Consider the following 14,929-nt stretch of genomic DNA (forward strand, 5'->3'; position numbering starts at 1 on the left):
AATTCATGAACGTTGAAGTGACTGTGTGGGTTTCCTCCCAAATTCCAAAGATGTATAAGCACGGATTAGTGAGTTGTGGGCCTGATATGTTGGCACCAGAAGCATGGAGACACTTGCGGGCGGCCCTCAGCACATCCTTGGACTGTGTTGGTTGTTAACAGAATTGATGTATTTCACTGTGTGCTTGGATATTTCAACGTTCATGTGACAACTAATCTTACCTCTTGGCCCTTGGGTCCACGAAGGCCTGGCAGTCCTCTGTCACCAGGTTCACCCTAGATGGCCAGACAGGAGGAATGTAATTAAAGGCTTATAAAGACATGAAAAGTATGCTACATGTTAGAGTGGATTTCTTTTTGGGTAGATGATTTGTTTACACTTAAATGACTTTGGCCACCAGACTTCTATTTTAACTGTTTGACAAAGGACTGTGGATTGGTCCACCACAATGGGCTTCCTGAAAGGTGTAAATACCAGATGCTTCTGGTGCCTGATGCCGTAGTTTCGAAGACAGTATTATCTATACTTTATAAATATTAATTGGCTTCTATGTTAGCACGTAAAATTCCAAATAAGTGTATTGTGGATTGAACTAAAGGCTGTGGATACCAACCCAGACAGGTTGGCGTCAGAAGGAAAGGATGAAATCTTAAGGTGTGATGTTTGTGTGTGACTTCAAAAGGAAGCATTGTCTACGCATTGTCTGTAACTTTTTAAAGTAGTGATTGCCTTTGTGTTTAGCATATAAATATTGAGCCCACATTTAGCTAGCAGAACTTTCTGCGGAAAGCGTCTCCGTCCGTAAGATGCCTACTGTACCTTGTTGTGTCGAATAAAGAAGCTGCTTTGTATCTACCAGTGACTCTGTCTCTCCGGTAATTTCATCCACCCCACAACATTACATACACACAAGATCCATGCAAAATCAAGGATCAAGCATCAACTTTATCCGCCATATACATTTACACGATTAGGAATTTGCTGTGATGTGTTGGTCAGGGTGTGACATGCTTCAAAAAACGATATTTAATAATTATAAAGAATGAAAGTTAAATAAAAAAATAAAACTAGAGGTTAACGAATGGAATGGGAATAAGATGTGCATATATACCAGCATCAATGTTCCCTCTAATTTTTGGCAGTGTGCGCCAGAATCTTACGTTGTGCAAATTTTTTTCCTGTGACTAAAGTATGTGCATTGAATGCACACATGGCACAGTTTATGTAGGTTTACAAAATATTTGACATAAAACTGCACAGAATAACAACAAAATAACATACATATTTAAGTCACTCAGTTATTTTTTCTCTCTCCTGTCTTTGGCATTTACCCATTCTTTGTAAACAATTGATAGCTTTTGATTCTCATTAACATATCCAAATGACATTCACCTCAATGGTTTGTCAGCTTGTTTTTGAGTTGATTCATCAGGCTAAAACCTCACTCACAGTCCGCACGAGACGCAAGAAAGGTTCCCCCAATGTCCATCAACTGTGCAAGGTCGCAAAACTGTTCATTTTGAAGTACAAATGCCACCATTTGAGCAAAGTTTGAAATCAGTTTGGATTTAATTTTTTCTTGCACGGAAAATTTGAAATCATTAAACTGTCTAACTATTACAGTATTTTCAGCTAGAAAATCATGATATTTTAGGCATAAGGCATTAACTTGTTCATCGCCAAATGTGAAGTCACAATCTGAAATTGCGGAGAAATCAAAAGCTGACCTTTCTTGTCCCTCATCTTCAGGAAACCTTTCTTCAAATGAACACAAAGACTATTTATAAAAGTCAACAGCGAACTTGTATCTACTGTGACGTTTTCTTCACGTTGTTGGCTTATCAAAACTTTAACTTTGTCACTCCACGAAACATTGTCTCCCAGGTACTGCTTTCTTATCTTGTTAATTTTGCCTCGTGCAAAATGAAGTGAATCAATCGGTGTCAGGCCACTCTTTTGCAGAATCTTGCACAGTGCAGCCAGTTCATCGAAAACATCACTTAAAACCTGTAAAGCTACTTTGTATGTGATGTTTAACAATTTCTTGTGATAGTATTTAGCCACAGGGTCATTTGACTAATCTTTTTCAATAAAAGCTTAGTAAGCTATCTACAGGATTTGAAACAGATCTTTGTAAACTTTACGATATGAACACTGTCCGCCAAAGATGGCTGCCGCCGTGATGTAGCTGTACAAACCGGAACAAGAAAGGTGAGGTGTCGTAAATTAGTGACATGCATTGTGGTATTTCAAAAACCGACTAACTAGTTAACAGAATCATTTAGCTAAAAGGTTATTTTTAATAAGTATAATTATTAATTACTACAGTATTTTAGGTAACTAACCTTTTGTGCGCACATTAATTTTCTTTGTGCGCTAGTTGGGAAACGTATGTGCGTGCACACACGCGCACAGTTTAGAGGGAACATAGACCAGCATGTACATATTTACAATGTAAACAGCTTTGTAAAAAGTGGTTTAAAGTGTTTGCAGTGCAGTGTGCTGACTGGGGTAATAGAGGGGGTGGGGGGGCTAACTAGAATGGTTGTTCAGATTAACTGCCTGGGGGAAAAAAACTTTTAAGATGGCGTAAAGTTTTTGTTTTAATTTTGCTTTTTCGAGCTGTACTACCCCAGCAACCCCAAGACTCCGATTAGCCCTAACCTAATCATGGGACAATTTACAATGACCAATTAACATAACCGGTGTACATTTGGATTGTGGGGGGAAACTGGGGCATCCAGAAAAAAACAGAGGCTCCTTACACTGGGATTGAACTCTGAACTGCAATGCCCTGAGCTGTAATAGCATCAGACTATTATTTAAATGGGGAAAGAATTCAAAGTTCTGAGATGCAACAGGACTTGGGAGTCCTCGTACAGGATACCCTTAAGGTTAACCTCCAGGCTGGGTTGGTGGTGAAGAAGGCGAATGCAATGTTGGCGTTCATTTCTAGAGGAATAGAGTATAGGAGCAGGGATGTGATGTTGAGGCTCTATAAGGCACTGGTGAGACCTGACTTGGAGTACTGTGGGCAGTTTTGGTCTCCTTATTTAAGAAAGGATGTGCTGACGTTGGAGAGGGTACAGAGAAGATTCACTAGAATGATTCTGGGAATGAGGGGGTTAACATATGAGGAACGTTTGTCCGCTCTTGGACTGTATTCCTTGGAGTTTAGAAGAATGAGGGGAGACCTCATAGAAACACTTCAAATGTTGAAAGGCATGGACAGAGTGAATGTGGCAAAGTTGTTTCCCATGATGGGGGAATCTAGTACGAGAGGGCATGACTTAAGGATTGAAGGGTGCCCATTCAGAACAGAAATGTGAAGAAATTTTTTTAGCAAGAGGGTGGTGAATCTATGGAATTTGTTGCCACGGGCAGCAGTGGAGGCCAAGTCATTGGGTGTATTTAAGGCAGAGATTGATAGGAATCTGAGTAGCCAGGGCATCAAAGGTTATGGTGAGAAGGTGGGGGAGTGGGACTAAATGGGAGAATGGATCAGTTCATGATAAAATGGCGGAGCAGACTTGATGGGCCGAATGGCCGACTTCTGCTCCTTTGCCTTATGGTCTTATCACACTAACCTCCACAGTACTGTAGCACCCATTCTCTTCCCCTTCACCCCTCCTTAGTAAGTACCATACCATCCATCACAGCCCAACCAAGACAGCTGTGGAGGTCAAGTCGTTAGATTTATTTAAGGCAGAGATTGATAGGTTCTTGATTGACCACAGCATTAAAGGTTATGGGGAGAAGGCAGGGGAGTGGGGTTGAGGAGGGGAAAAAAGGATCCGCCATGATTGAATGGTGGATCAGACTTGATGGGCCAAATGGCTTAATTCTGTTCCTATGTCTTATGGTCTTATGGTCTAAGTAGTTCTGCCTTATGTTCACCTTTCAGCCTTAACCCATGACCTTTAGTTCTAGTCTCACCCAACCTCAGTAGAAAAAGCCTGCTTGAATTTACCCTATCTATGTCCCTCATGATTTTGTAAACTTTCTCTCTACTCTTTCAATCTTGTTGGTATTTTTCCTGTAGGTAGGGTAGGATGCATCCAATAAATGGCAGGGCATTTAAGGAATTTTATTGAATCAAGTAACTGTGGGAAAGGGTGATGAAAAAGCCAAATGGAACACTTGGCACATAGGTCGGGGCATAGAGTATAAAAATTTAATGCATTATGTTGTTACTTTACAGCAGAATACTTAGATTACACTTTGGAGTACCGTGTGCTATTCTGGTCATCCCACCACAGGATTGTGCTGGAGACAGCGCAGAGGAGATTCACCAGGATGTTGCTGGGATTGGAGGACTTTAATCATTGGTAGAAACATCTTCTCTACGTCCACTCTAACTAGGCCTTTCAATATTCAATAAGTTTCAGTGAGATCCTCCCTCATTCTTCTAAACTCCACTGAGTAAAGGTCTAGAGCCAAAGGCTCCTCATATGTAAACCATTCCATTCCTGAGGTCATTCTTGTGAACCTCCTCTGGACTCTCTCCAATGCCAGCACATCTTTTCTTTGATAAGGGGCTCAAAACTGCTCACAAAACTCCAAGTGCAGTCCGGCCAATGGAATATAAAGCTTCAGCATTACAAACCTGCTGTTATATTCTAGTCCTCTTGAAATGAATGCTAACGTTACATTTGCCTTCCTACCACAGACTCAGCCTTCAAGTTAACCTTTGGGGAATCCTGCATGAGGAATCCCAAGTCTCTTCGCACCTCTGAGTTTTGAATTTTCTCCACATTTAGAAAATAGTCCACACTCTGAAACATTCCTTCTGCCAAAGAGCATGACCATACACTTCCCTACATTATATTCAATCTGCCACTAATTTGACCATTCTCCAATCTGTCTTCCTGCAGACACCCTGCTTCCTTGACACCACCTGCCCCTCCACCTATCTTCATATCGTCTGCAAACCTGGCCACAAAGCCGTCACTTCCATCATTGAAACATCATGTGAAAAGAATCGATCCCAGCACCAACCCCTATGGAACACCACTAGCCATCAGCAGCCAAGAGAAAAGACTCCCTTTATTCCCATCCTTTGCCTCCTGCCAGTCAGCCAATGCTCTTTCTATCTTTCCTGTAATACCATAGGCTCTTGTTTAAACACAGGCTGTGGGTGGTATCTGGAACTTGCTGGCGGGATCAGTTACAGTCACTATGTTTAAGAGACATTAAGACGGACACTTACATGGCAAAGCATAAGAAGATGTCGACAATGTAGACATGTTGGATTAGTGCAGATGGCCAGAGACATTGACATGGACGTGGTGGGTGGAACTGCAACTAACATATTGCTTTGCTTCAGTGATTATATCTTGTTATAATCTTCAGTAAAAACTTCAAACAGTTTATAATATTTGCAAAATAAATTATGTTTTCTTCATTCTGTTTGTCTACCTAGTGTATTAAGTTAGTGTGATCAGATGCACAGATTCTTCATAGTTAGCATCATGTACTCAGTATGCCAGCTGTAAGATCAGGTTTTCAATTCCCATTGCTGGTCGTATGGAGTGTGTACGTTCTCCCAGTGACCGGTGTATTTCCTCCCACATTGCAAGCACCTATGGGTTAGGGTCAGTGAGCCGTGGGCCTGCTGTAGGGTCAGTGAGCCGTGGGCCTGCTGTAGGGTCAGTGAGCTGTGGGCTTGCTGTAGGGTCAGTGAGCCGTGGGCCTGCTGTAGGGTCAGTGAGCCGTGGGCCTGCTGTAGGGTCAGTGAGCTGTGGGCTTGCTTTAGGGTCAGTGAGCCGTGTTGATTCCTGTGAATGATCCAGGACATTTGCAGGCTGCCCAGCACAATCATTGCTGATTTGATTTGATGCAAACAACGCATTTCACTGTATCTTTCGACATACATGCGACAAGCTTACCGTTAATCTAATCTTTAACTTGTGAACTCACTGTTAGAAACATAGAAACATAGAAAATAGGTGCAGGAGTAGGCCATTCAGCCCTTTGAGCCTGCACCGCCATTCAGTATGATCATGGCTGATCATCCAACTCAGAACCCTGTACCAGCATTCCCTCCATACCCCCTGATCCCTTTAGCCACAAGGGCCATATCTAACTCCTTCTTAAATATAGACAATGAACTGGCCTCAGCTGTTTCCTGTGGCAGAGAATTCCACAGATTCACCACTCTCTGTGTGAAGAAGTTTTTCCTCATCTCGGTCCTAAAAGGCTTCCCCTTAATCCTCAAACTGTGACCCCTCGTCCTGGACTTCCCCAACATCGGGAACAATCTTCCTGCATCTAGTCTGTCCAATATCTTTAACATTTTGTACATTTCAATAAGACCCCCCCTCAATCTTCTAAATTCCAAAGAGTATAAGCCTAGTCGATCCAGTCTTTCATCATATGAAAGTCCTGCCATCCCAGGAATCAATCTGGTGAACCTTCTTTGTACTCCCTCTATGGCAAGGATGTCTTTCCTCAGATTAGGGGACCAAAACTGCACACAATACTCCAGGTGTGGTCTCACCAAGGCCTTGTACAACTGTAGTAGTACCTCCCTGCTCCTGTACTCGAATTCTCTTGCTATGAATGCCAGCATACCATTTGCCTTTTTCACCGCCTGCTGTACCTGCATGCCCACTTTCAATGACTGGTGTATAATGACACCCAGGTCTCGTTGCACCTCCCCTTTTCCGAATCGGCCACCATTCAGGTAATAATCTGTTTTCCTATTTTTGCCACCAAAGTTGATAACCTCACATTTATCCACATTAAATTGCATCTGCCATGAATTTGCCCACTCACCTAACCTATCCAAGTCACCCTGCATCCTCTTAGCATCCTCCTCACAGCTAACACTGTCGCCCAGCTTCATGTCATCCGCAAACTTGGAGATGCTGCATTTAATTCCCTCATCTAAGTCATTAATATATATTGTAAACAACTGGGGTCCCAGCACTGAGCTTTGCGGTACCCCACTAGTCACTGCCTGCCATTCTGAAAAAGTCCCATTTATTCCCACTCTTTGCTTCCTGTCTGCCAACCAATTCTCTATCCACATCAATACCTTACCCCAAATACCGTGTGCTTTAAGTTTGCACACTAATCTCCTGTGTGGGACCTTGTCAAAAGCCTTTTGAAAATCCAAATATACCACATCCACTGGTTCTCCCCTATCCACTCTGCTAGTTACATCCTCAAAAAACTCTATGAGATTCGTCAGACATGATTTTCCTTTCACAAATCCATGCTGACTTTGTCCGATAATTTCATCGCTTTCCAAATGTGCTGTTATCACATCTTTGATAAGTGACTCCAGCAGTGTCCCCACCACCGATGTTAGGCTAACCGGTCTATAGTTCCCCAGTTTCTCTCTCCCTCCTGTTTTAAAAAGAGGGGTTACATTAGCCACCCTCCAATCCTCAGGAACTAGTCCAGAATCTAAAGAGTTTTGAAAAATTATCACTAATGCATCCAATATTTCTTGGGCTACTTCCTTAAGCACTCTGAGATGCAGACCATCTGGCTCTGGGGATTTATCTGCCTTTTATCCCTTCAATTTACCTAACACCACTTCCCTGCTAACATGTATTTCGCTCAGTTCCTCCATCTCACTGGACCCTCTGTCCCTTACTATTTCCGGAAGATTATTTATGTCCTCCTTAGTGAAGACAGAACCAAAGTAGTTATTCAATTGGTCAGCCATGTCCTTCCTCCCCATAATCAATTCACCTGTTTCTGTCTGTAGGGGACCTACATTTGTCTTAATCAGTCTTTTGCTTTTCACATATCTATAAAAGCTTTTACAGTCAGTTTTTATGTTCCCTGCCAGTTTTCTCTCATAATCTTTTTTCCCTTTCCTAACTAAGCCCTTTGTCCTCCTCTGCTGGACTCTGAATTTCTCCCAGTCCTCAGGTGTGCCGCTTTTTCTGGCTAATTTGTATGTTCCTTCTTTGGAATTGATATTATCCCTAATCTCCCTTGTCAGCCATGGGTGCACTACCTTCCCTGGTTTACTCTTTTGCCAAACTGGGATGAACAATTGTTGCAGCGTGATCTAAAATAAATGGATTTTTTTATCCACCTACCTTTGGACCTTCAATTCCATTAGGGCCTGGCTGCCCAATATCTCCGGGGAAACCCTGAAAAACAGGTGTCAGATTGATCAATTGGTTTATTACTATAGGTTGGATTGATGTACAAGAGACAAAATTGTTTGACACACCATCTACACAGATCATTTCACGTAGCTCTCCAGCTTCTGAACAGAACTCACTCCGCTGTAATCCCCTAACTGTCCCTGCTCAACATCTGTTAAATATTCTTTCCATTAAATTGTCTGTCCATCCGGGACATCTTCAACGTGCAATGCCTCAGAAAGACAGCATCCATCATTAAGAACCTCCATTACCCAGGACGTGCCCTCTTCTCATTGCTACCATCAGGGAGGAGGTCCAGGAGCATGAAGGCACACTCAACAATTCAGGAACAGCTTCTTCCCCTCCGCCATCAGATTTCTGAATGGACAATGAATTATGTACTGCTGCCATATAACAACACATTTCACAATATACTGTATACCAGTGAAATTAAATCTGATTGTGAAACGTCAACTATAGCCTTTTTCACAGAGGCTGCCTGGCCTGCTGAGTTCTCCCTGTATTTTGTGTGTGTTGCTTGGATTTCCAGCAGCTGCAGACTTTCTCTTGTCTGTGATTGAATCTTTGAAGGATGCTCGACAGCTGTGGCAGGGGTTAAGTCCTATCAACTCCTACAAAGTTAAATCAAGCAACATAGGTGACAACAGGCTTAGCCTCCAGATGAGCTCAATGCCTTTTATGCTCGCTTTGACCATCAAGACATGAGGGCAACTTCACGGACCCCCACAGCCCCTGATGACACCGTGATTTCAATTTCTGAGGCCAATGAGAGAGAGTTGTTCAGGAAGGTGAACCCATGGCCAACGACTAAAGACCTGTGCTAATCACCAGTACTTCTCACTTTGGCAGTCTGAGGTACCACGTGCTTCAAGCAGGATTCAATTGTACCAGTGCGCAAGAAAAACACCGTAACTTACCTCAATGACTATTGTCCACCAGCACTTGCATCCTCTGTGATGAAGTGCTTTGAGAGGCTAGTGATGCTGGTGATGAAACATATCAACTCCTGCCTGAGAAGTGACTTGGATCCACTCCAATTTGTGTACCACTACAACAGATGCCAATTCATTGACTCTTCACTAAATCCTGGAATATCTGGACAGTGAAGATACATACATTTGCATGCTTATCATTACCACAGCTCAGCATTCAATACTATCATCTCCTCAAAACTAATCAATAAGCTTTAAGACCTTGGCCTCAATATCTCCTTGTGCAACTGGATCCTCAATTTCCGCACTTGTGGACCCCAGTCAGTTTGGATTGGTAGTGACATCTCTTCCATTAGCATGTGCACCACAAGACTGTGTGCTTAGCCCCCTGCTCTACTCGCTTTACATTTATGACTGTGTGGCTAAGCACAGCTCCAATTCCATATTCAAGTCTGCCGATGACAACATTGACATTGACAGATCAAAGGTGGGGAGGAATCAGCACATAGGAGGGAGACTGAAAATCTGGCTGAGTCGTGCCATAACTAAAACCTCTCTCTCAGTGTCAGGAAAAAAACAAAGAGATGATTATTGATTTCAGGAGTAGGAAACCGGAGGTCCATGAGCCAGTCCTCATTGGGGGATCAAAGGTGGAGAGGGTCAGAGCTTTAAATTCCTAGGTGTTGTCATTTCAGAGGATTTGTCCTCGGCTCAGCATGAAGGTCATTATGAAGAAAGCACAGCAGTGTCTCTACTTGCTTAAAATTATGTGAAGACTCTATGGCATCGAAAACTTTGACGAATTTCTACAGATGTATGGTGCAGAGTATATTTACTGGTTGCATCACAGCCTGGTTTGGAAACACCGATGCACTTAAACAGAAGATCCTACAAAAAGTAGTGGATACAGCCCAGTCCATCATAAGGAAAGCCCTCACCACCACTGAGCGCATCTACATATGCTACAGGAAGGCAGCATCCATCATCAGGGACCCCCACCATCCAGGCCAGGCTCTCTACTTGCTGCTGCCATCAGGGAGGAGGTACAGGAGCCTCAGGACTCACACCATCAGGTTCAGCAACAGTTATTGCTCCTCAACCATTGGGGTCTTGAACCAGATGGGATAAATTTACTCAACTTCACTCGCTTCCACAACCAATGGCCTCACTTTCAAGGACATATAAGATTATTAAGGAATTGGACACGCTGGAGGCAGGAAGCATATTCCCGCTGATGGGTGAGTCCAGAACCAGAGGCCACAGATTAAGAATAAGGGGTAGGCCATTTAGAACGGAGTTGAGGAAAAACTTTTTCACCCAGAGAGTGGTGGATATATGGAATGCTCTGCCCCAGAAGGCAGTGGAGGCCAAGTCTCTGGATGCTTTCAAGAAAAAGATGGATAGAGCTCGTAAAGATAGTGGAATCAAAGGTTATGTGGATAAGGCAGGAACCGGATACTGATTGTGGATGATCAGCCATGATCACAGTGAATGGTGGTACTGGCTCGAAGGGCCGAATGGCCTATTCCTGCACCTATTGTCTATTGCACTTCATCTCATGCGTCTATATTTATTGTTTATTATTTATTATTATTATTTCCTTTTACTCACTGTCTTTTTGTATTTGCACAGTTTGTTGACTGTTTTAAACATTGGTTGTTGTTTGGTGCAGTCTTTCATTGACTCTATTATGTTATTTGTATTTACTGTGAATGCCTGCAAGAAAATGAATCTCAGAGTTGTATATGGTGACATATCTATACTGGTGAAGTCTCACCGGTGCTTTATAAAGCCTCAGTATAACATACTTGCTTTTAAATTCTAATCCTCTTGAAATGAATACGAACATCATATTCATACCTTCACCACCACCTACTCAAGCTGCAAATTAACCTTTAGGGAATCCTGCACAAGGCCTCCCAAGTACCATTGTATCTCAGACTTTTGTATTTTCTCTCCATTTAGAAAATAGTCTACTCTTTTACTTCTTCTAGCACAGTGCATGCTCATACACTTCCCGACACTGTATTCCATCTGTGAGTTCTTTGCCCATTCTCCTAACGGACTTACTGATTGCATCACTGGCTACATCAACTGTCTGCAGACTGTAGTACCATCAAGGACTGTTTGCTACTTCCCTAAGAACAAGCCATGGGTCACCAGTGATCTGAAGGCTGTTCTCCACCACAGAAAGAGAGCCTTTAGAGGAGTTGAAAAGTGCAGAGGGAGATAAAGGTGAAGATCAAGGTGGCTGAAGAGGAATACAGGAGAGAGATGGAGAACAAGCCTGGGCAGAGTAGCCCACAGGAGGTGTGGAGAGGTATGAAGAACATCACTGGCTGTAAACCCTTGGAATGCAGCTGAGAACGGGCTAATGAGTTAAACCAATTCTTCAATAGGTTTGGCAATTGTCCCCCTGTTCACCACCACCCCAGCACACCAGTCCAGGTGCCGAGGCACCCAATGCTCCCTCAGCACCAACACCTCCCCTCCTCCCCCTTCCCTATCCAGTGCAACACGTGGATGAACAACACAGGCTACCACTGTCCACACCCGCAACCTACCTCTCGGCTCCTAAACTCAATCCCACGATTGATGAAGGCCAATGCACCGTATGCTTTCTTAACCACAGAGTCAACCTGTGTAGCATCCTTGAGTGTCCTATGGACTCGGACCCCAAGATCCCTCTGATTCTCCACACTGTCAAGAGTCTTACCATCAATACTATATTCTGCCATCATATTTGACCTACCAAAATGAACCACCTCACACTTATCTGGGTTGAACTCCATCTGCCACTTCTCAACCCAGTTTTGCATCCTATCAATGTCCCGTTGTAACCTCTGACAGCCCTCCACACTATCCACAACACCCCCGACCTTTGTGTCATCAGCAAATTTACTAACCCATCCCTCCACTTCCTTATCCGGATCATTTATAAAAATCACAGAGAGTCGGGGTCCCAGAACAGTTCCCTGAGACACACCACTGGTCAGAACCTCCATGCAGAATGTGACCCGTCTACAACCACTCTTTGCCTTCTGTGTGCAAGCCAGTTCTGGATCCAAAGCAATGTCCCCTTGGATCCCATGCCTCCTTACTTTCTCAATAAGCCTTCATGGGGTATCTTATCAAATGCCTTGCTGAAATCCATATACACTACATCTACAGCTCTACCTTCATCAATGTGCCCAGTAACATCCCCAAAAAATTCAATCAGGCTCGTAAGGCATGACCTGCCTTTGACAAAGCCATGCTAACTATTCCTAATCATATCAACCAACACACACAAAAAATGCTGGTGAACACAACAGGCCAGGCAGCATCTATAGGAAGAGGTACAGTCGACGTTTAGGGCCGAGACCCTTCGTGAGTCCTGGTGGGTTCAAACACAAGCTACTCTAAAAAGCCATCTCACAGGCATTCTAAAAATTCTCCCTCTTGAGATCCAGAATCACCCTGATTTCCCCAATCTACCTGCATATTGAAGTCCCCCATGACAATTGTAACATTATCTGTTTGGCTGCATTTTCTATCTCCCATTGTAATTGTAGACCACATCCTTACTACTGTTTTGGGGATCTGTATACAACTCTCAGCTGGGTCTTTTTACCTTTGCAGTTCCTTAGCTCTATCTACAATCATCTAACACCTTCTGACTCTATGTCACCTCTCTCTAATGATTTGATTCAATTTTTACCAACAGGGCCACGCCACCTCCTCTGCCTTCCTGCCTGTCCTTTTGATACAATGTGTATCCTTGGACATTGAGCTGCCAGATATAATCTTCTTCCAGCCATGATTCAGTGATGCCTACAACGCCATACTTGCCAATCTGTAAATGTGCTACAAGTTCATCAACCTTTTTCCGTATACTGAGCACATTCAGGTATAACACTTCCAGTCACTGGTCGGTCACTGTGGAGGCCAAGTCATTGGGTTTGTTTAACACAGAGGTTGATAGATTCTTGATTAGTCAGAGTCTGAAGGGATACGGGGAGAAGGCAGGAGATTGGGTCTGAGAGGGAAATGGATCAGCCATGATGAAATGTCAGAGCAGACTCAATGGGCCAAAGGGTCTAATTCTCCTCCTATATCTTATGGTTGAAAACACTAAACAAACAGTGAAAAGCATCATTTGCATCAACAACCAACACAGTCCAGGGATGTGCTGGGGATAGGTTGCAAATGTCGGCATGCTTCCGGCACCAAAATAGTATGCCCACAACTTGCTAACCCTAACCCATATCTCTTTGGAGGTGGGAGGGCACTGGAGCACCTGGAGGAGACCCATTCGGTCTCGGAGAAAATGTACAAATCCCTTACTGACAGCAGCAGAACTGAACCCAGCTCGCTGGTGCTGTAAAGAAGCACCACGCTCACCACTATGCTACCTGGTCCCAATCTGAAGTTACATCTAACATCTGTCTGACTGAAATGTGTCAAGGAGTTTCGGGAAATACTGTGTCAATACTTCAAAGTTCTGGAAACAGTTGAGGCTGATCTGGAACTATTTATGTTCCAAATGTTCAGATTTTTAAAGCTGATCACACTTGCAATACAGACATGCACTGAATATGCAAAACAAACCATTTCTAAGCTAAAAACCTTATGGACAAGACACTTAATTAGCTCAGTGTAAATGGTCGACAGAATTACTGCTGGAGGCTTCGATCCATTTAGCCGATGATCGACAGTCTCTAAACTCATGTCCGTTTTATACACTCCGTGGCCACTTTATTAGGTACACCAGTGCACCTGCTCATTAATCAAATATCTTATCAGCCAATCACGTGGCAGCACCTTATTGCATAAAAGAATGCAGACATCGTCAAGAATCAGTTTTTGTTCAGAGACCCAACATCAGAATGGAGAAGTAGTATGATCTAAGTGACTTTGACTGTGGAATAATTGTTGGTGCCACGCAGAATGGTTTGAGTATTTGAGAAACTACTGATCTGGGAACTTTCATGCACAACAGTCTTTATAGTTTACAGATAATGATGCGAAAAAGAAAAAATCATCTAATAAATGGCAATTTTAGGTCACCTAGCGAAGGTGTCCTATGTATAAAGACTCAAGACATTTGAGGACCTCAGCTTACATTGCTGATGATCTAGAACTATTTATACACACCAGGTTAATAAAGCCAATTAGTGTTGGACCAGGTTAATGAAAGGAATGGGCCAGGTCAAACTAGTAGGGTCAAGTTACTCTGAAATTTCTGTAATGAGATCAAGAAAAACAAGTGGGATAATTTTCCTGCTGCCCACATAATTACATCCCAAACTTAAACCTAACTCTGGCCCCCCCACCCCCACAATCCTTTGCCTTGACACCCTACACTGGAGCACCCATTCCCTGCAATTCATCACCCACCCCGACAATCCCTTTCCTAGATACCCCACACTGGAGCACCCATTTCCTACAATCCATCACACACCCCCACAATCCCTTTCCTAGATACCCCACACTGGAGCACCCATTCCCTACAATCCATCACCCACCCCCACAATCCCTTTCCTAGATACCCCACACTGGAGCACCCATTCCCTACAGTTCATCACTCACCCCCACAATCCCTTTCCTAGATACCCCACACTGGAGCACCCATTCCCTGCAATTCATCACACACCCCGACAATCCCTTTCCTTGATACCCCACACTGGAGCACCCATTTCCTACAATCCATCACACACCCCGACAATCCCTTTCCTATATACCCCACACTGGAGCACCCATTCCCTACAGTTCATCACACACCACCCACAATCCCTTTCCTAGATACCCCACACTGGAGCACCCATTCCCTACAGTTCATCACACACCACCCACAATCCCTTTCCTAGATACCCCACACTGGAG

General features: G+C 43.5%; 1 protein-coding gene across 1 annotated transcript in view; it reads right to left on the reverse strand.

Annotated features, from left to right (window-relative positions):
- LOC134355274 (collagen alpha-1(XXIV) chain-like) overlaps nucleotides 1–14,929 on the reverse strand; it is a 530,134-nt gene that overhangs the window by 198,851 nt on the left and 316,354 nt on the right. Inside the window, exons 20-21 of the mRNA XM_063065074.1 lie at nucleotides 8,061–8,114; nucleotides 222–275 (exon numbers count right to left, since the gene is read on the reverse strand). Of these exons, the coding sequence (XP_062921144.1) occupies nucleotides 222–275; nucleotides 8,061–8,114 (108 nt within the window). The remainder of the gene's footprint in view (nucleotides 1–221; nucleotides 276–8,060; nucleotides 8,115–14,929) is intronic.

The sequence above is a fragment of the Mobula hypostoma genome, chromosome 12 (genome assembly GCF_963921235.1).
Source record: "Mobula hypostoma chromosome 12, sMobHyp1.1, whole genome shotgun sequence".
In the NCBI taxonomy this organism is placed as follows: Eukaryota; Metazoa; Chordata; class Chondrichthyes; order Myliobatiformes; family Myliobatidae; genus Mobula; species Mobula hypostoma.